The 21,649-nt window shown below is 47.5% G+C and overlaps 1 protein-coding gene across 1 annotated transcript in view; it reads left to right on the top strand.

Annotated features, from left to right (window-relative positions):
* The first annotated feature begins 1,037 nt into the window (after positions 1-1,037).
* The window catches only part of Tmem154 (transmembrane protein 154), a 44,423-nt gene continuing 23,811 nt past the window's right edge, over positions 1,038-21,649 (top strand). Inside the window, exons 1-3 of the mRNA XM_057757077.1 lie at positions 1,038-1,168; positions 18,145-18,399; positions 18,489-18,527. Coding sequence (XP_057613060.1) covers positions 1,105-1,168; positions 18,145-18,399; positions 18,489-18,527 — 358 coding nt within the window. The 5' untranslated portion in view covers positions 1,038-1,104. The remainder of the gene's footprint in view (positions 1,169-18,144; positions 18,400-18,488; positions 18,528-21,649) is intronic.

Below are 21,649 nucleotides of genomic sequence, written 5' to 3'. Positions count from 1 at the left end.
CACTGGTTGTCGCGTGAATCACCGAGAACTGAGGTAGACACAGAAAAGCTGTGGACCAGAGAGCAAGTTCATGGCTGTGTCCGTGGCTGAGGAACCCCAGCCCCAATCACCCAGCAGCTCCCCTGGGACAGGATGGGAAGGAGGTGACACTGGGCCTTGGAGGAATCTGACGCTTGCCTCTTGGCTTCCTGCCTCTAGACATCACAACAAATCCACCCAAGGGAAGGGCTCCAAAGCCTCCAAGCGGCCCAGTATGCAAAAGACCCTCCCTCCTTCGTCTCTGTTTCCATTGGGTAGGATTTCTAGCTTTATCCTAATCCTATGCAATCCTGTTTTGCTGGTTAACAGCTCCGTAGAAAAATGCACTGTCATGTAAAAGAAAGGTCAGGAAAGATATTTCTCCCAGGGAAGCAAGGCGCAGTATTGTCGGTAGGTCCTAATGGAACCTGTGGGGAAGGCAGGCACTGGAGGGTCGCGGCAGAGGAATGAGCCTGGCTTGCTGGAGAGCAACGGACTGGCTGTTTTCTGCTGTCTGGACAGTCCCTGCTGTCCATCCCAACAGCGACTAAGTGCGTGAAGTTGTTTAAATTGAAAATTAAGTTTACTTCATGTAAAAGTGCCCTTCGCACGAGGCTCAGTCCGGTGCACACTACACGCTATGGCTGATGGCTATTACCAAACAGCACTGAGTTCAGACATCAGCACTGAGTTCAGGTCAGCGCTATCCAAGGCTCTGGACAGTTCCAGAGATCCGCCAGAGAGATATGCAAACTTGCCAAGTCAGAACGTCTTTGCGGTCCAGGCTCCCTCCGGCTGCTGAGTGACACCTGAGCAACGGACTCGGTTCTCAGGGACAGAAAGGTGGAGGCCCAGACTCCCGAAGGCTAGGGAGGTGCTAACTGAATCAGTGCTGGGCGAGCAGCTACTCTGTTGCAACCCTTGCCAGTCTGACAGGCTCCTGCAGAGTTACATCACTTCCTAAAAATCAGGCAAACACCTCTCCTTCAAGTGAGCACCGACCCAAAGGAGCAGGAAACAGGAAATGTGCGCGTCGGAGGGCGGCCGGGGCTCCTCAGCATCCTGAGAGCAGGCGAGCCAGCTGACATGACCGCTCTGTGCATCGCCCTGGTCTCGGCCCTAGGACTGGCGCTCGGTCACTCCGACCAGGGTAAGCGACCTCCTGCTGGGAACGAGGATAAGGAAGCCTGTGGGTGCCAACAGCTACGGAACTCTTTCGGGGAGGGTCCCACCCAGAAAGCCTAATCCTTTCGGTGAAACTTAAGAGCGAAGAAAATTAAAAGTGTGTTTGGGAGGGCGAGACTGGAGGGCGGATCTTGCGTTCATCGCGCCCTCTAGCTTCTTCCAAACCCCTGGCTATCTTTGCCTTTTATGATCCCTGTAATTAATCAGCTTTACAGGGCATATTAAGAAAACCACAAACTTTTTGGCAGTTCTTGGAAAAGAATGTTCCAGTCTGCTAAAAGACAGAAGTAATGATTTCGCTTTAATAACTGAGAGCTCGGCTGGTTCCAAAAACCTGCATGTGGGAGGGAGGGGAGCAACTAGGGTATAGAACTTTACTCTTGGTGAGGATGTGGGGAAAGATGTAAATGGGAAAGGAGTTACCAGGCGCCCGTTCGTCCACGCTCTAACATCCAGGTAATTCTTTGATCTGGTTTTCTTTGATCTTGGTTCCATAGGGGATGTTTCCTTCGCACCCATTGTTACTCACGAACATTTGCTTTAAAGGCTGATGTGTATGATCGGGAAGGGCAATACTGTATCTCAACACTCTAGGCTGAGCAGCCCTTGACTGGCTCTCTTGGCAGTTGCTACAACAAACTCTCAGTTGCATCTGTTGACTTTCCCTTTGCAAATACACGTGCAGCCCACGGTTTCTGAGGATGGGTGGAAAGAACGCCTGCTTCTAGGGAAAGGCTGTATCTAAAGCAGAAGGAAAATGTGCTATTGTTATTTAGATAGAAGGGTGACATCAGGCACTGAAGTCACAGAGACCGCAGCTCTCTAGAGGTTGGTGGGTATGCCTCTCCCAGCCTCCTGGCCTCCCTTGCAGGACCCTCTTTTTTAGGTGGTGTGCCCAAGTGTCTGGAGGGGGTGGGTGTGTTACTTTCAAAGTGAGACCGGAAGTCCATACTTGTTTTGTGCCCTGTGCTTTGGAGCTGGGAGGAAGCTGGAAGGAGCCTTGAGGACTTGCAGAAAAAAATCGTCTTTTATTTGTCTTTGACTTTCCTAAACTCTGTCAGAGCTTAGCAGACACTAGGAACTCAGTAATTGTGAAATTGCTAATTACTGAATTACTAAAGCCATCTCTGGAATGCCTATGAGGCTAATCTTCAAGAAGCACAGAGTCCTGAAAGCAGAAGTCAGAGAGGAAAGTGTGGTTGCAGCACTGTGCAGAGAGCATCTCTAAGTGTGCTGCCTGGACCCTGCCTGTATCCCCGTCTAAAAGATGCAAAAATACCACTCGCAGAAAGTTAGATAATAACAGCTGCATACCAGGACATTAGTCCAGGGAAAGGCTGATCCACATTAAAGCTTAGATTTTAAAGTAATCTGTGCATATCCTTTTGAGCCAGTGCTGCTTAAGAATATGAGTTAGATTAGTTTTATTTTACACCTCTAGTTATTAAAAAATAAAGTATCTGTGGATGTTTAGCAGAAAAATCCAATCTCCTGGACAGTACCACTCTTTATTGCAAGCATATGCTGAGGTCCACCCCCAAACAAAGCTTTCCAGCAACAAACAATCAAGGTAACATGGTACAGATGCAGGAGGCTGGCCTCAGTCCCTGTGGGTCAGCCTGCCTTCTGGCGGACAGGCTGGTTCAGAATTGAGAACCGTCTCAAGTGAAATTATCCCCTGAGAAACAAGCAAGAGGCAAGAAGGAAGATAGCTTTCCTTGGATTTTGATCAAATCGATGAGCACAGTTGAAAAGTCTCTACAGCTGAGGCCAGTGCAGGATCTTCTGAAAGCTGGAATTGAGATCTGTAGAGAGGAAGACCCATCTTTGTGTCTCTGAATATTAGTAACCGAACTGGATTTGATGCTTGTCCACAGGAAAAGCAACGTTGAGAGTTGAGTTTACTGTAGGCTGCTGTAAGGGGGGAAGCAGGAGCTGGAGTAGAGGCAGAGTGAGCAGAGATGCTGGGGACTAGCTTGTGAGTTAAAAGCAAGAAAAAGACCAGGATGCTAGAGCCACTAGGTGAGAGGCTTTGGGGTGCGGGAACCAGGAGAGAAAGAATGGCCCGCACACAGCTGAGATCTGACTCCAGGGTCGCAACACCCTTAGAGATATAAAGCTACAGCGAAAGAAAAGAGAGGAAAGAGAGGAAAGGAGAGGGAGAAGACAAAGAAAAGGAAAAACGACACTGATATTGATGCCTGTGACCCCAGCAGGGTGGGTTGGGAACTCAGAAGGACTAAGGTCAGTGCTTAACTGGCTCATAGCGAGAGACCCAGCCTCAACAATAATAGCAACAAAAACAACAGCAAACCAAACCAAACCAAACAGAGGATGGGGCTTAAAAGTGTCTATAGCCCCAGATTCCAGGAAACTGAGGAGGGCCTTCAGGATGCGTAGTTCTGTGAAGATGCATACCCTGTACTTGGCTGTTACTGTTTGCACCACCCTCGCTCAAGTACAGCCCACGATGTGGAGAAACAGGAACTTTGCAGGGCCTATCTGCAGCTTTATCCGCCCACTGAGCTTTTGATTTTAGTGAGCATTATTTGCATTTCTAGAAAGTCTGGCATATGTATGTTTTCCTTGGTTTTTACTTCAGCTTGGCTGTTTGCCCCTTCTGTTCACCTTATATCTGCTGCTATCCACTGGATGGTTTTCTTCTACCATTTACAGAGACTGAATCTTGCTGCTTGCTGGACGCTCGGCTTCCCAGTCATGAGGAAAGTCTTGAGTGCACTGAGGGTAGAGCCTGGCATTCAGGGAATGGCTCGCCTGATTAACTGAACTCCAGATTCTCTCCACCAACCCCTAACTCCTGGAAAGTGCAGCATCCTCCTCTGTACCACACACTGGGAATGAAGCCAGGGCTGTGTCATGCTTAGAGGAGGCTATGATTGGAACTGGGGCTTCACTTCAGCCGTGGGACAGGCAGACAGTGGGACTCAGTCTCTGGGAGTTGTATGAGGAGAGTGTAACACCTCTGGAGAGATGTAAGCCGTCAAAACAGAACCAATGTTGGGGCCAGCCAATAACCGGGAGTAACTATAGGGACAGGGAGGTAGCCAGAGAGAAAGATAAAGACAGCTAAGCCAGATTGAAGGTCTGAAGAGGCCTGGCTTCCACAGGGTGGGGGCTGTCCCAGATGACACTGAGTGTTGAATATTATTATCCACCCTGACATGACTCTTTAGGTCATGGCCTGGTGGGTATAGCTTTAACTTTTGTTTGTTTTGTTTTTGTTTTTCGAAAGAGGGTTTCTCTGTAGCTTTGGAGCCTGTCCTGAAACTAGCTCTTGTAGACCAGGCTGGCCTCGAACTCACAGAGATCTGCCCGCCTCTACCTCCCGAGTGCTGGGATTAAAGGTGTGCGTACCACCGCCCAGCTTAGCTTTAACTTTTGACCCAGCTGTTGGGTAGGTGTTCCTTAAAAGCATTGCATGCTCTCTTATTTATTTATTTTTGGTTTTTCGAGACAGGGTTTCTCTGTAGCTTTGGTGCCTCTCCCGGAACTAGCTCTTGTAGACTGCATGCTCTCTTAAATCCCTAGAGCCCATGTCTATCTGAGGCAATCTCCATAACCAGGTAGGTAGGCTCTGGGTTTTCATTTCCTCCAGAATCTTGTTTGTTCAGGGTTTATTTGCAGTTGTTGTTTTGTTTTTGGAAATAGGGCCTGCCTCTGTAGCTCAGGTTAGCTCAAACCCACAGTCTTTCTACCTCGACTTTCTTAGTGCTGGAATTACCAGTGACCTCTGCCCCTCCAGACATGACACCCTTGCTTTCTTGAGATTTCTTTATGCATTTAAAGGCAGCTTCTCTAACTTCATCTGGTATTTCTTGCTGTTGCCCCCGGAAACATTTTCTTATGGATCGGGCTGCTGAAGAGGGGAATTTTTCGGTGCAGCCATCCTGGAGGGTGGCTTGGAAATGTTCTGACACTGCCATCCCGAGGGATTATTCCAGGTCACTCGAGAGTATGCGGCCAAGAGACCAGGGTGACAACGTTGACTGTGGCTTTTGTAAAACTAGGGAAGAAAGGAAACCTAATGTCCACCCACAGTAGAGGGGGTAGAACGTGGCAGTTTCAGAATGAGTGCCAAGGAGTGAACTTGATGAAGCTGAGCTACCAGTATCAAACTGGACCAGCCTCAAAATAATACTGGCCTGAAACAAGAGTCAAAAATTAATATGCACACGGTCAAGAGTTCCAGAAACTTGAGAGCTGAAGCAAGAGGATTGCTTGCACTGTGGAATCTGAGACCAGCCTGGGCAACAGACCCTTAACTCAATATTATTATTCAAAGAATAGTTGTGTTTATCTCAAGTTTTTAAACTGCCCCAAACTATGCTATGCATGGCTTAGATAGAGTCGTAGATGTATTTTAAAGTATGGATACACACTAACTTAAAGTGCTGACCGTTGGGAGTAAGGGATAGAGATTATAGCAAGTATGACTGAGTCTGTTTTACTGAGCTTTCTGTCGTTGTAATAACTATACGAGCAAGGCTAGGGACATAGCTTTGTGGCAGGGTTGTCTAGGACATGCGAGGCCCTAGGTTCCAACCCCAGTACCAACCAACCAGCCGACCAATAAACAAAAAGGCACAAGAGACAAACAGATGAACAAAGCCAAAGTAAAATATCTGAAGAAATGAATGTCTAAGGAAGGAAGGTTTGTTTTAGGTCATGGTTTGAGTCCAGGGTCAGTGGTCAATGGGCTTTGGTGAGGAGGTAGGTGATGGCACGGGGGGGTCTGTGGTGGAGAAAACTGCTCACCGTGGGGCAGCTGGGAAGCAGAGATGGGGAGGAGAGTGGGACCCAGTAACTCCTTCACAGCCCTGCCTCCAGGGTCCTAATAAAGATTCCATTACCAGGCAATGGTACCACAAGCTGGCAACCAGGCCTTCAATACATGGGATTTGGGGAGACATTCCAGAGCCATCCTGTAACAATATCGGCAGTACTGTTTCCTTCCGATGGAAAGGGTGACAAAGGGCTGGAGAGGTGACTAAGAACTCTCTGTAGCCTTGACTCTCCTGGGACTCCCTCTGTAGATTAGGCTCGCCTTGAACTCAGAGATCTACCTGCCTCTGCCTGCTGACTGCTGGGATGAAGGGCGTGTGCCACTAAGCCCTACTAGAACTCTTGCTGTTCTTGCAGAGGACTGAAGTTAGTGCAGCCCCAGATGTAACAAATCTCTTTGCCTTCCATATCCTCATGGCTCCCTGTACATGAACACACTCCAGTTTTTATTCATTGACATTATAAATCCAGGTTTGGATGTTATTGTTCTGACTTGGTCTTTTCCCTGGGAGGCCAGGGCCTGGCCTGAGATTTAGTTTAGTGCTTGGCACGGGTCTAGCAGACGTACAATAAATGTGGGGCCTGACTGGCCGAGTGAAAGAATAACATGAAATTCACCTTACAGCCAAGACTTGCTATAATCAGCTTCTATCTAGTAATACGGGGCTCAATGTCAGTTTTAGTTTATCCAGTTTCATAACTCTATTCCAAGATGTTAAATATCCTAAATCCTGGCCTAAACGTATAAACTCAACAATTGGGAATTTGAGGCAGGAGGATTGTTGGTTTGAGGCCAACCTTGGCTACCCAGTAAGATCTTGTCTCAATGAGATAGCTAACACTAAAACAGCAATCCCAGGGCCAGTGTCACGGCTCAGTGGGTGAACGGCTTGCTGTGCGAGCTGTGGAGACACCTGGTATAGAGGCAATTAAGTCTGTAACCTCAGTGCTGGGGGGTAGACACAGGTGAACCCCAGAGACTCGATGGTGAGCCAGCCTAGCCAAACTGATAAGCTCCAGGTTCAGCTGGAGATCCTGTCTCAAAAGATAAGGTGAAAACGGCAAAGAAAAACGCCCAGCGTTGACCTCTGGCCTTCAAACACTTATGCATGGGTGAGCATATGCACATGCTTACAACATGTGTGCACATACCACGCAACAGTCTCAACTCTTCTAAGGCGTGAGAGTTTCCCTTCTGCATCTTCAACTCGGAACAGTCCTTGCCTCCCCTACCCTGAGTTGGAGAGAACAAACCTCTGTACTCACCTTCTTCTTGAAGTGGCAGCAACTTCGGATTCATAAAATTTGCATTAAACATTTTTAGAAAGGACAGTGGTTACTAACATTTTAGAGGGGAAGTTCGGTGAGGACCACACTGCATATAAGTTCCAGGGACATTCGCTTTCAATCTAGTAAAAATTGTTTTTGAAAACTTGAAGTAATTTCCTGATAGAACATCCCCATTGTCTCAGTGTGTGGGTGTACCCCTCGCGGTCCTAAGTTCCTTGCTCATGCTCTGTCTCCTGCTCTTGATTTGGACCTTGAGATTTCAGTCCGGTGCTCCAATGTGGGTCTTTGTCTCTGTCTCCTTTCATCGCCTAAATGTTTTTCTTTGGGTTCACCTTCTTAATTAGGTTCTCTAGGACCACACATAATAGGCTCAACGTCCCCTATTCATGGCTAGAAACCAAATATGAGTGAGTACATCCCATGTTCCTCTTTTTGGGTCTGGCTCACCTCACTCAGGATAGTGTTTTCTATTTCCGTCCATTTGCCTGCAAAATTCAGGAAGTCATTGTTTTTTACTGCTGAGTAGTACTCTAATATGTATATATTCCATACTTTCTTCATCCATTCTTCCATTGAAGGGCATCTAGGTTGTTTCCAGGTTCTGGCTATTACAAACAATGCTGCTATGAACATAGTTGAGCATATGGGTTTTTGATCCTACTGCATGTACTGGCTTTGTGGGAGCCTAGGCAGTTTGGATGCTCACCTTACTAGACCTGGATGGAGGTGGGTGGTCCTTGGACTTCCCACAGGGCAGGGAACCCGGATTACTCTTAGGGATGATGAGGGAGGGGGACTTGATGGAGGAGGGGGAGGGAAATGGGAGGTGGTGGCAGGGAGAAGGCAGAAATCTTTAATAAATAAATAAACAAAAAGAAAAAAAAAGAAAAAAGAAAAAAAAAGAAAACTTGAAGTAAGGTGTATCGAACATAAAAAAAGAATGAGAGACTCTGCCTTGGTTGGTGAGGACCACACAGAGAGCCTGGGAAATGATGGGAGGCTGAGGAAGAGAAGGCCTCCAGGGCTGGCCTCTGTCTTTTGTCTCATTGGCTTTTTTTTTATTTATTTATTATGTATACAATATTCGGTCTGTGTGTATGCCTGCAGGCCAGAAGAGGGCACCAGACCTCATTATAGATGGTTGAGAGCCACCATGTGGTTGCTGGGAATTGAACTCAGGACCTTTGGAAGAGCAGGCAATGCTCTTAACCTCTGAGCCATCTCTCCAGCCCTCTCATTGGCTTTTTGAGATAGGCTCTCTTGTACCCCAGGCTGGTCTCCAGCTCCTTTTGTAGCAAAGGATGACTTTGAGCTCCCTGTGCTCCAGCCCCTGCCTTCTGAGTGCTAGGTTTACAGGCATGCTGCGGCGTGTCCAGGTTTACACAGTGCCGGGTAGAACCAGGGCTTCCTTCCTTCACTCCAGGAAAGTGTACTGTCAAGCTTCATCTCCAGCGATACTCTGTTTCTTTTCCTTAAATCAGCAGCAATTTATCTCTCTTGGTTTGGGAGTGTCTCTGTTTTATGTGAATCAGCCCCATCTTTTTCCTGCTTCCTCACCTAGCTGTGATTTCCAGAAACCAGATCCTAGTGCTTGCCAAGGTTTGCCGATAGGTTGTTTTTGTGCCTGACATAAATGTTAGCTTAGCCTTTCTAAAAAGTTGTGTTTGTTCGCTTATTCATTTATGATTGACATTGCCAGATTTAGAAAATAAAAATGAGAGAACCAATTACATGGATCTCAGCAGAGCCCAGAGCTTAATGCATAGACTAGACTGGGGTCAAACTTGTGATTTTCCTGCCTCAGCTTTCTGAGTGCTAGGGTTGCAGACATGTGCCTCTGTGTCCAAGTAAGAATTTTGTATTCCGTTCTACAAAGACTTGGCAAGTGTTATAGGCTAGAATGGCATTCCAGTGTATAAAAAGTGGCCAGGTAGCCCAAATCACAGACTTGCCAAGTGAAACCCTCAAACAAGAGCCAGCCTTAGGTTCTAGGAAAGTCAGCTTAAATAAAAGCAAGCTTCCTGAAAAGGAAGAAATAGCAAAATACTTGAAACGAAAAAGGCATCGACTACTGTGGGTCTCTCATGCTCCATCAGACTCCACGCCTGACAGCGGCTTCCGTACTCCCACCCCGGATTGCGTCAGCTGACTGTGTGCTCTGGTTACTTCTTCAAGACAGGTGTCAGAGCAAACATCCTGAGTGATCACCGTCATTGAATACAAATGATCAGACCCAGAGAACTGCAGAGTAGCCAATGAAATCAACAATGCCTCTGCACCAGAGGGGAGGAACCGCGTGGCCTTCACGTGTGAGCGTTCACCCTGGGGCACGAGAGCCATGAACACCCTTTCCTCACAGGGGACTTACAGCTTTGCATTAAGGGTTTGTGGCTCCATCTTTTGTTTTCTCAGTCCAGGTAGCTTTGGAAAGACAACCACCCGCGGGCTCTGTTCCTGTGATGAGGGGCACACCACAAGTTCCCGGGAGGAAAGTTTTAGGGTAATGAGGGTAGCCAACCTGGTAGCCAGGAAACAGGTGACTGACAGTGCCACCCCAGCCCCATGGGCCTATTTGACATTTCTGTCAGTCATTCGGTCTGTAAACAGTTGTTTATACCAGACTCCCAGGGGCCAGGAGAGCACCGAACAGCCAAGAGCAGACCATAGAGAAGTTCATGGTGGGAATAATTCCAGGTCATAATAATTGTTTTTTTTTTTCTTTTAAGATAGGGGCTTCTCTGTGTAGTGCTGGCTGTTCCAAAACTTACTCTCTAGACCAGGCTGGCCTCGAACTCGGAGATCCTCTTGCCTCGGCCTCCTGAATGCTGGGATTAAAGGTGTGCACCACCACCTGGCATGGATAATAATAACTTGGCACTGCTTTATTGGTAGTGAACTAGGAAAGGGCAGTGGTGTTGTCCTGCTTGGCACCAGCACCACACACAGTCTACCCCTTCACAACCAGGCCGGCGCCCAGGACCGTCTGTCCTGGTTTTGTTTCTGGCCGCCCTACCATCAGGTTGCACAAATACCGAGCAATTAATTTTTTTAAAAGTGACTGCTAGAAAAGCCTCAACAACTTAATAATGTATATATCTATTCACTTTGTCCCCAAGTCTCCTTTCTGCATATGGTCAATAAGTCTGTCATCAGGAGTAATGGAGAACTAACACTCTGTCCACTCGTTTATGGTTTAGCTCAGTAGGTCTCAGCCCAGCAAGCCTATTTACCAGAGCAGCTAGGAAGATTGTGAGAAACACAGTTGGGCCTAGGGCTGTTGCTCGGCAGCAGATTGTGTCTACTGCAGAAGACTCCGAAACACATGTCCTGTTATCCTGTCTACATCTCTAGATAGCATAAAATAACCCGTGAAGCTGAGGTACGGTGACAGTTGGGGACAGCTGATCATTGTTAACCACAAAACAGAATTATTCAGGCCACGGCTGATTGCTGTCTTGGGAGCTAACTGAAGTCTACTACATGGTAACCCAGGGAGCACAACACGATAGAGTGCCACATGGTAATGCTGGGAGCACTATATCCGAACAGTAGGAGCACTGCACGGTAACGCTGGGAGCACGGCACGGTAACGCTGGGAGTGCTGCACGGTAACGCTGGGAGCACGGCACGGTAGCTGGGAGCACGGCACGATAACGCTGGGAGCACTGCACGGTAACGCTGGGAGCGCTGCACGGTAACGCTGGGAGCGCTGCACGGTAACGCTGGGAGCGCTGCACGGTAACGCTGGGAGCGCTGCACGGTAACGCTGGGAGCGCTGCAGGTAACGCTGGGAGCATGGCACGGTAACGCTGGGAGCATGGCACGGTAACGCTGGGAGCACGGCACGGTAACGCTGGGAGCACTGCACGGTAATGCTGGGAGCACTGCACGGTAACGCTGGGAGCATGGCACGGTAACGCTGGGAGCACGGCACGGTAACGCTGGGAGCATGGCACGGTAATGCTGGGAGCACTGCACGGTAACGCTGGGAGCACTGCACGGTAACGCTGGGAGCACGGCACGGTAACGCTGGGAGTGCTGCATGGTAACGCTGTGAGCGCTGCACGGTAAAGCTGTGAGCACGGCACGGTAACGCTGGGAGCACTGCATGGCAACACAGAGAGCACTACATCGGAACACCGTGAGAAGTACCTGGCAATCCATGGTTTATGAACCTTCCTATCTAGTTCCAACCACTATAGGCTCGAGCCACCATGTCATGCTGTCTGCAGACCTCTTTGGGAGGTGCAGGTTCTAAAGCCAAGCTCACACCTCTCAGACTTAGCAAGGGGAGTGCTCTGAGCTTGCCATGTTTCTCCCCTAACGTATCCTGGCCAGCGTCTCCCAGGTGCTCAGCCTTCAATGAAGACCTTTAATTGTTGTGCTTTGCTCATAGGTTGGGTACTAGGCTCCCAGCACCCGAGTTTTGATTATTGTCATGTTTACAGAACGAACAGTGGAACAAGAGCAAGTTGAGGTCGCACAGGGAGGGTTAGAAGTGAGAGACCTTAGAGCTTGGTCTTAGCCTTGGCTGTGCCCTGGAGTCCTCTGAGCACCAAAGCCTTTGCCCCAGCCTCTGATATAGAGATCATGGGTAGGGGTGAGATCAGAGCATCAGGCTTTTAATTGCCCCAGCGGGGGGAGATGTAGTGATATTTCATTTGTATTTTAATAAAGCTTTCGTGAAGTCCAGAGAGCAAAACAGCCAGCCACTGGCTCTTACCTCTACCTCAAGTCAAAATGGCGATCCTGCCTTCAGGAATCTCAGAGTGAGGCTGTGTTTGAGAGCTGTCTCCTGTTTTATAATCCTCTCTAGTTCTGGGATTGAAGTTTCTATGACAAACTAGCGAGGCTCCTGGGATTAAAGGTGTGTGTCACTACTGCCTGGTCTGTAAGGTTGATCAGTGCAGCTGTTTTATTCTCTGAACTTTAGGCAAGCTTTATTTATTAAAATACAAATGAAATATCACCACAGGAAGAGGGATGTGCAGCTGAGGCAGAACTGCCAGAGGTACCCTTAGATTTTGTTTTGTATTTTTAGTACCCTTGAAGTTTGTTGTTCAAAATAGAATCTCGTGTAGCCAGGAATGACCTTGAACTTGTGATGCTCCTGCCTCTGCCTCCAAAGAGCTGGAATTGTAGACACACATTGCTTCTCCAGAGCTGAAGTTGCACCCAGGGCTTCATGCTCTGCCCGGTCAGTTTTCTGTTCTTTCTCCTTTTCTACTTCTAACACAAACTGGGTTTTTCCCTCTATGCAGATGTCAGGGTGGGAGTCTTGCATTTAGTTTCTTTGAGCATTCTCAAGTCACATAGATGGCCAGTCACTCCAGAGCAGGAGGAAGAGCATGGGACACCGGGTGTACGTTGTTCCATTTCATTGTCTGTGTTCTAAGTACCGAAATCATGTGGGCACACCCTCTGCCCGGTCAACAAAGGCCAGCACAGGGGTCGGGCTGACAGCATCTCAGGCTATCCTGAGTTAGGAAACATTTTCTTATCAGCGCTTTATTTCACAGGACCTCAGCAGTGTGGTATTCTGTCAATTGGTATAAAATACACCCCCATTTCAAAACCAAGAGGGGTTGGGGTGTAACTCAGTGGTAGAGCATATGCTCACATGCACAAGCTCCCAAGCACCCCAGAGCCAAACGGTCTTCATTCCCCAGCTCTCAGTACCAACTAGACAGCACAGCAGAACCGCAAAACCTAGATCTGCATTACACATTTGTTCCACTTTCAAAAACGAGAAGTTAACTGGCTTGCGCCACCAAGAAGCAAAGTCATTTCCACTCAGTGGCCGTCCACAACATGGTGACGAAGGCACAAGGCTGACATACGGCTCGGTTGCTGGAGCTTGTAGATCTCATCTCATTTTGTCCCCCACCCATGAAGATTTTCCCCAGGGTCCTCACCAGGTGTCTGCACTGTGAGTCCCAGATGTGTTGGCATGGATATGGTCAATGAACCTTTGTAAGTGAGCCTGGCGATTTGGGGCTCAACAGTCAGATGAAGAAATGTAGCTTCACTTCGTCATCAAGTGACTGACAGCTCCTGCCCCCTTTCAGTGAGCAGAGAGAGAACGGATGAAATGGAAAAGCCCTGGGAGGTTTGGGACGGGGTCGACCGCAACTAGGCTGCCTCAGAAAGCTCTTGATAGACCGGCAGACAGGCACGGGTGAGCTCCACAGGGTCTTCTGCACGGCACACGTTGCCTTCAGGATTTCTTCTGCCATGTGCTTACTGACACCCCTCCTCCCCACACCCATCTATACTCACCCCACCCCCACCTTCGCCAGCTTTATCCCCATCCCTATCACTCAGGTCCTGAATGATATCCAGCGTTAGACTATAAATGAGGAAGTGACAGCAGGCAAGGGGACTCCTGGGGGACAACTAAAAGCAAACAAGGAAAGAAGATGGGTAGGAGACAAAGGCAGTATTGGCTGTGCCACCCTGGTGTGTGTGTGTGCACTCCAGGGCCCAGAAAGCACTTAGCGTTTGTATATCACATGTCTGCCTTTGATGCTATGAGAATGGCAGGTAAGAAGGCCTTTTGGGGGTACTTTTAGGGAGCAGGTTCTAAAATGGAGAAAACTCTTCCCAGGTCCCTTGGCTATAAGCACAGAGCGGGGAAGTCCTGGGTGCACAGTGTGTCTGAGGCCGAAAGGAGAAAAGCTTAGCCCCGGCTGGACTCACTTCCTGCGTAACTCGCACCCTCCACCACTGTGCTAGGCCCTATTGCTGTGAAAAATGTCACCGACATTCCCAAAGCACAGGCCAGTGTTCCTTAGAGAAAACTAGAGTTTGTGGAGGTACCTAGAGGTCAAATCATGGTTTATGGGCTTCCCATGCCCATTGGGTTAAAAGCCCGTTATTCAATGGCTGTGGGAGAAAAACAAGACAACACTCGAACACTTTGGGATTGAGGGCACGCACCACCACAACCAGCTGCTCCCATTTTCAAAATGAAAAACAAACAAGCAAACAAAAGAAATTCCTTGTGCATTGTCAGAATGTAGGCTGAACAACAGGACCTGTTCCCCAGGGAAAGACATTCTCGCCCATTCATCTGCAAAGTGTGGACAGGAAAGATCCAAAGGTCAGAATAGATGACAGGAGTGGGTGGGGTGGGTGGGCTCTGTGTCTGTGGGCGTGGGGTTTATCCTTGTGCCTGGCACACACTAAGTCTTCCTTCAGCCCGTTTATTGTTATTTATTGGAGGGGTGGGCGCTGTTCATGAGGTTAGGCCTGGCTAGAACAGGGGGAGAGCTACGGGAGGTTGTCATGGGAGCCTCTGAAAGTGTAGGCCTGCAGAATAAAGACACAAAAAGCAGAGAGAGAGAGAGAGAGAGAGAGAGAGAGAGAGAGAGAGAGAGAGAGAGAGAGAGAATGAATATGCTTCTTGTGAGCGAGCTGGGGTATAGCGCAGTGGTGAGCACTTGTTAAGCAGGTGAGTGTCTCTGGGTTTCACAAAAAAATTTTAAAAACACAGAAAGAGGCAGAGGCATAAAGAACTCTCGACTCCCGTTTACTTAAACAGACGCTGGAGAGCCTGATGGAAAACATGTTTGAGCCTGCTGGGGTACGCTGCAGGGAGAGCCTGCAGCCCCTTTAAACTCCTCAGTGCCACCAATGGTCACATAGCCCAGGGCCACCTGGGATAGTCCTTTTCCCTTTCCTTCCTTCTGCTGAAGCTGCAGTGGGGCTGTGCTTCGGGGCAGAGTTGCCTGCGGTGCAGCAGGGTGAGGACCCAGCGATGCCGTGCTTCCTCAGAACCATCTCACCTGCCCTTGTGCCAGAAAGCCACTGCCTGTCCTAGGCTGAGGAACAAGAACCTGGGGTCCCATTTCTTGCTCTCTGCCTGATAGCCAAATTCCATGATGGTCAGCGTTATATCCCCACCCCCCAACAGGAGGGAAAATGCTTTACCAGGCTAAAATCTCAGGTTCCATCACAAGTCCATGTGAACTCCATGACCTTGAGCAAGCTGTGTGAACTCTGCCCTAGTATCTGTCTGCAAACATAGAGGGGATAAAATGGGATGATGCAGGTGGAAGGCTCTCTCTCTCTCTTCCTCCCTCCCTCCCTTCCTCCCTCCCTCCCTCCTTCTCCCTCTTCCCCCTCTCCTCGGCCTAGGCCTCGAACTCACAGAGATCCTTCAGTCTCTGCCTCCTGAGCACTGGGATTAAAGGTGTGCACCACCACCACTGGGCAAGGTGTGGCTCTTAATAAATTCCCAGGAAGTGGGAGTGTATTGGCACACACCTGCAACCCCAATACTCTGGAAGCTGAGGCAAGGGATCCTGAATTGGAGGCAAGTGTGGGCTACATAGCAAGACCTTCTATAAATGAATGAATGAATATATAAATAAGAAAAATTAGCCTGGCCGGGCGGTGGTGGTACACGCCTTTAATCCCAGCACTTGGGAGGCAGAGACAGGCGGATCTCTGGGAGTTCGAGGTCAGCCTGGTCTACAAGAGCTAGTTCTGGGACAGGCACCAAAGCTACAGAGAAACCCTGTCTCGAAAAAAAAAAAATTAGCCTGAAATAGGATGGCACCTACAGCGGCAGTAGGGGTAGGCAGAAGAAAGGAAAACATAGCTCAGTGTAGAGCACACGCTTTGCACATGCATGCTGAGTGTGAGGCCCCATCTCCTAATACCTCACATAGGAGATTAGGGATGAATTTGGGAATTGGAAGGGGACCCACAAGCAGTTCATAACTGTAAGCAAACCGTTCTCTGTACTGTTGTAATGTGGATCAGAGGAAGTCTCTGTCATGCATTTATGAAGAAAGACAAACCATTGAATGGCTCTACACTGCCCACTAGTCATCCTGTGGAGGCATGGCCTAGCCAGAGTGCAGCTTAAAGCCACTTGCCTCTCCCTGGGCATCACAGCTTTCTCCTTAGAAAGAATTTTCACCTACTGGTGTGTCCTCCTCTGTTGGACCAGGATGAGTATGAGACAGCCCCACACCACAACAGGACAAAATCCCTCTGTTGTGGAATATTAATTTAAGATGTGTTACATTTGTTTATGCTGTGGAATATTTGTTTAGTGATGCAAAGATGTGCTACATTCTTTGTTTAACTCTGTGAAGCTGTGTTACTTTGCCTGCCTGAAACACCTGGTTGGTCTAATAAAGAGCTGAATGGCCAACAGCCAGGCAGGAGAGGCAGGGAGGATAAACAGCAGAGAAAGAGAAGATAAAGAGGGAGGGGGGAGAAAAAGAGGAGAGGAGATTGCCAAGAGCCAGCCACCTAGCCAGACACAGAGTAAAGAAAAACAAACAGAAATAGAGAAAGGTAAAAGCCCAGAGGGAAAAGGTAGATGGGAAAATTTAAGAAAAGCTGACTAGAAACAAGCCAGGCTAAGTCTGGGCATTTTTAAGTAAGAATAAGTCTCCTTATTTTTATTTGGGAGCTGGGTAGTGGGCACCTGAAAAGCAAAGAGTAAAAATAATAACTATATCCCTCCACCCACATCTTCACCACTGCGGCCAGGTAAGGTCCCTTTCCATCCTGTGAAGGGTCTTTAAATAGCAGGCAAGGTCAGACAGGGTCATCTTTCTCATACCTTAAAGCAGGGAAAGCTCCACGGCAGCAGTAAATTTTCTTGTTGCTTTAACAAAAACAACTTAGAAGAGAAAAGTTTACCTGGGGTCCCAGGTCGAGAATTCAGGTCCATCACAGCAGGTGAGGCATCGTGACAGGAGAGGGAAGCAGCCAGTGGTGTTGGGTGCACAGTCAGGATGGAGAGGGGCAGTCACCTTTTTACTCACCTGGAACCCCCAGCGCAGTGAGGGTAGGTGTTCCCACCTCAATGAACCTCGTCTAGAAACTCACAGATCCGTCCAGGGTTTGCCTCCCGCTTGATTCCAGATCCTGTCACATTGACAGTCGATGCTAACCATGACACCCCTACCCGTGCGTTTCCCCAAACAGCTATACACGGTGGGTTTTCTTACTCTCCAGAAGACTGCCTTGAGAGTCTTCACAAATGAGATATACATCATGATGTCCTTATTTAAAATCCAAAAGGATATGTCAGACCCTCTCAAGGGCAGACTGGGTGCTGGGCAAAATGTAAAACACAACACCCAAACCCAAGTCATCTCAACATCAAAGAATTCCTTTGCATGGATAAGTGCCCTTTATTAAAAAATTACTGCAGAATGCATCCCTATCTCTGTCTGTCTACTGTTTATCTGTCTGTACACCCGTCCATCCATCCATCCATCCACCCATCCATCCATCCATCCATCCATCCATCCATCCATCCATCCATCCATCTGTCCGTCCATCCATCCATTCGTCCATCCATCCATCTATCCGCCCATCCGTCCATCCTTTTGTGATGCTAGAAACTGAACCCAGGCTTTATATTGGGATGGATGTACCCTTCTTCCACCAAATTATACCTCCAGACCCATTTATTTACATCTTGAAGGGTTTTTTAGTGGCATGTATTTCATGTCCTATAACTGTACATTTGAATTTACTCAGAAACCATATGACAATATCCTGATGTCCTATGGCATGGGAAATAGCTCATAAAGTGACAAAGCCTCTAACGCCCTGTAAGTTTTGTCGAACTGCCTGGTTGAGGCTGGACCGCCTGCATTTGTGGAAGGCTTACCTCCGGCGTTGACTCCATGTTCAATACACTCCCAGCTTGAGCTTCATTGAGGGCTAACCAATACTCCATGTCGCGCTGAACAGAAAAGCCAAGTCCAGTGGATCACGTTCACCACCGAACACATCTAGGATATAGTTAAAACTCACAGGAACCGTGACATGTCGGCCTGTCTCCATGGCATTCTCCATCTTGTTCATGTTCAGGCATCGAGGACGAGTCAGAGCACTCAGGATACAGCACCACAGAAGAAGACAAGACGGATGAAGAGACAACCAGCGCTTTGGCTCTGGTGAGCACAGAAGTGTTAACTGCAGATACGAATTCTACACACACCGGTGAAGGAGACCCAGGCCCGCAGGAGTTTGTGCTAATGGTGGCGGTCCCCCTGGCGGTGCTGGTCATTCTTTTATCTGTGGTTCTCCTTGCGGTCTACCTTAAAAGCAGGAGACACAAGCAAGGTAGGTAACTCCTGCATTTCCGTTTTTGGATGACGAACTTTACACCTCAACGAGCTGCCAGAAACAATATGCTTTCTCCTTTTACGCAGAGCCTTCTAGCCAAGGATCTCAGAGTGTCTTGCAGACATGTGAGTATCTGCTTGGTGCCGGGGGTGAAGTATAACTGATGAGTGCTATATCCCACTGAAGTTTTCAGATGTTAATAATGCCATCTTCTGTGTGTTTTTTTTAAGTACATTGAAATTCTAATATGCTGCTGTTATTGGAGCATGTTTGAGACAGGGTCTTGGAGAACCTTGCCCACTAGAGAATCTGACATTTCACTTTGTGGGAGGAAGGGGTCAGGCGGGTGAGGTGTGAGTCAGATTGGCGTTAAGGATAAAGGGTTGAAGAGGTCTTCACTCTCCCGTGACGAGGGGTCTTTGGTCGACGCTTCTATGATGGATATTTCTTGTCCCACCCTGTTGTAATAAGAGCGGCTGGGCTGTGTCCCCGGCACCCGGCCGCCCACATGGCTAGCTTATGCCCCGAAATAAGAGCGGCAGGGCTGCGTCCCCGGCACCCGGCCGCCCGCATGGCTAGCTATGCCCCGAAATAATTACACGGAAACTGTATTCTTTTAATCACTGCCTGGCCCATTAGCTACAGCCTCTTATTGGCTAGCTCCTACATATTGATCTAACCCATTTCTAATATTCTATGTAGCGCCAGGAGCTGGCTTACCAGGAAAGATCTTAACCTGCGTCTGTCTGGAGTGGGAGAATCATGGCGACTCCTGACTCGGCTTCTTTCTCCCAGCATTCTGTTCTGTCTACTCCGCCTACCTAATTTTCTGTCCTATTAAAGGGGCCAAGGCAGTTTCTTTATTATTTAACCAATGAAACAACAGATAGAAAGATGACCCACCTCCATCATTTCCCCTTTTTCTGTTTAAACAAAAAAGAAAGGCTTTAATTTTAACATAGTAAAATTACATATAACAAAACGGTTATCAAGCAAGAATTACAGTTACAATATTTATATCTATTTTATCTTTTATCATAACTAAGGAAAACTATAACTATAACTAACCATTCTTCAACTCCATCAAAGACTCCAGAAGGATATAATATTACTTAAGTAAACAAGAAATCCAAAACTCTAGAAATGACAGAGACATCTCACTGCCTGGACAGTCACCCAAAGTTCTTTTGTACTATTGGGGCATCCATCTTCAGCCTTCAGGCCCATAGTATTCAGCAGACATTTTCATCAAGCAGGAAATTCTAAAGACAGTTCAGTCATATTTTGCTGTGTCCTGCAGAATGTCTCACAGACTCTTTCATGAGTCAGGAACCCCGAAAGACCATCTCACCTTTAGGCAAGTTCAGTAGTCCTCTCTCTGTAGGTTCTTTGTGTCCAGTTTATGCAACAGTCCAGGCAAGAACAGTTTCTTGCCCAAATGGCTATCAAACTCCATAAGGAGCCTCTTCGATGCCCATCATCCTCTTGAAGTAGATTGGTGCTGCCAGGAGCAGACGTGTCTCATTGTCATGAAAAGCCCTAAGTTATTAAAACACTTAAATGCCATATTCTGTAGCCTTTGAAAGATATGAAGAATGCCTATCTGAAATATATCTATGCACATCTAGAAAATCTAACTAACATGACTACAAGCTTGACTATTATTCATGATTATCCATTAACAACCTATATACATTACATTTTTAAATGAACTATACAATCACAATACCTTAATCAAGATTAGAAATATGCATATACGTATAACAAAATTGACCTTAAAATCCACACCAATGCAAATATTTATATCTATATCATATCCCCCTTTAAATGTAAAAGAACATTTATAAACAATATTTGGGAATATGGGCGCAGTTTTTCTCTCCAAACTGCTTCCTGCTGAATGGGGGCGCTGTTATTCAGGTCTTTCATGGTGTAACCTGTGTGTCAGGGTCATCTCAGTCGGCAGTTGAGTGAAGTAATTTTCTGAAGGTGTTCACAGCAACCTTTCAGGAGGGCGTGGTCTATCATACCATATCGGGATAGACGCAATCCACAGAGTCTCATCCTCTGTGAAAACAAAAGAAGACCCTCTCCAAAGCATCATATCCTTAGACCCATATTCTAAAATCATAATACCCTTATATCCATTCTGGTTTAGCTTGGCAGCCCATATAATGAAATGTCTCTCTGCAGTTAGCTCCTTTACAGTCAAAAATTTTAAAGAAAACACAATAATACAAAGAATCCAGACTCTCTGTGAATTTTCCATTTTTACGTGGCTTATTTTTCTTTATTTCTTTTAATATATAACTATCTGTACTCTGTCTCTTTAAAGACTTTACCCTTTTTTTTAAGACATTAACTTTATTCTTTATATATATATTTTTTCTCTCTCTCAAGCCTACGTACATTCATCCAACAGTGTCTGAATCAGTTCTATTGTGAATCTGTAATTTTTTTACTATCCAGGAGCATTTCTTAAAATGTTAAGCAGTTCTTAAAAACTTAAGTTGCACCATGTACAGATAATACGGTACCGCCTGTGTCCTGCTCAGTCCAAACCTTAACTGCGCTGTTATTACGGTAATTACGGTAGTTCCTGCCTGAGACCAGCACAGTTCGGCATGGCGGAGCTGAGCCCTCCTGCCTCAGAGCCATTTGGTGCCCCTGAGCCACACATAGTTCCAGGCACACAGCAGTCCACATTGCCATCAAGCAAGCCATAGTAGCACTTTACTCCAAATGATCCATTCAAAGACTCTGTCTCCCACAGGAGCCAGACAGAGATCGCGATGGCAGCGCAGCCCAGAAAGCCGGCATTTTAAAACAGCCAGTTTTTTCCTGTTGCTGAGTCAGGACAATTTCTTTGCCGCACGCAACCCACAAACAGCAAAAAGCTGTCTTAAATTCTCTCTGTGTTCTTTTTAAGCCCTCTCAGGTTTTACGTGGAGTTCATTAGCACGTTGGGTGCCACTCTGTTGTAATAAGAGCGGCTGGGCTGTGTCCCCGGCACCCGGCCGCCCACATGGCTAGCTTATGCCCCGAAATAATTACACGGAAACTGTATTCTTTTAATCACTGCCTGGCCCATTAGCTACAGCCTCTTATTGGCTAGCTCCTACATATTGATCTAACCCATTTCTAATATTCTATGTAGCGCCAGGAGCTAGCTTACCAGGAAAGATCTTAACCTGCGTCTGTCTGGAGTGGGAGAATCATGGCGACTCCTGACTCGGCTTCTTTCTCC

Source organism: Chionomys nivalis, chromosome 24 (assembly GCF_950005125.1).
Source record: "Chionomys nivalis chromosome 24, mChiNiv1.1, whole genome shotgun sequence".
In the NCBI taxonomy this organism is placed as follows: domain Eukaryota; kingdom Metazoa; phylum Chordata; class Mammalia; order Rodentia; family Cricetidae; genus Chionomys; species Chionomys nivalis.
This window is presented reverse-complemented; position numbering and strand designations above follow the sequence as displayed.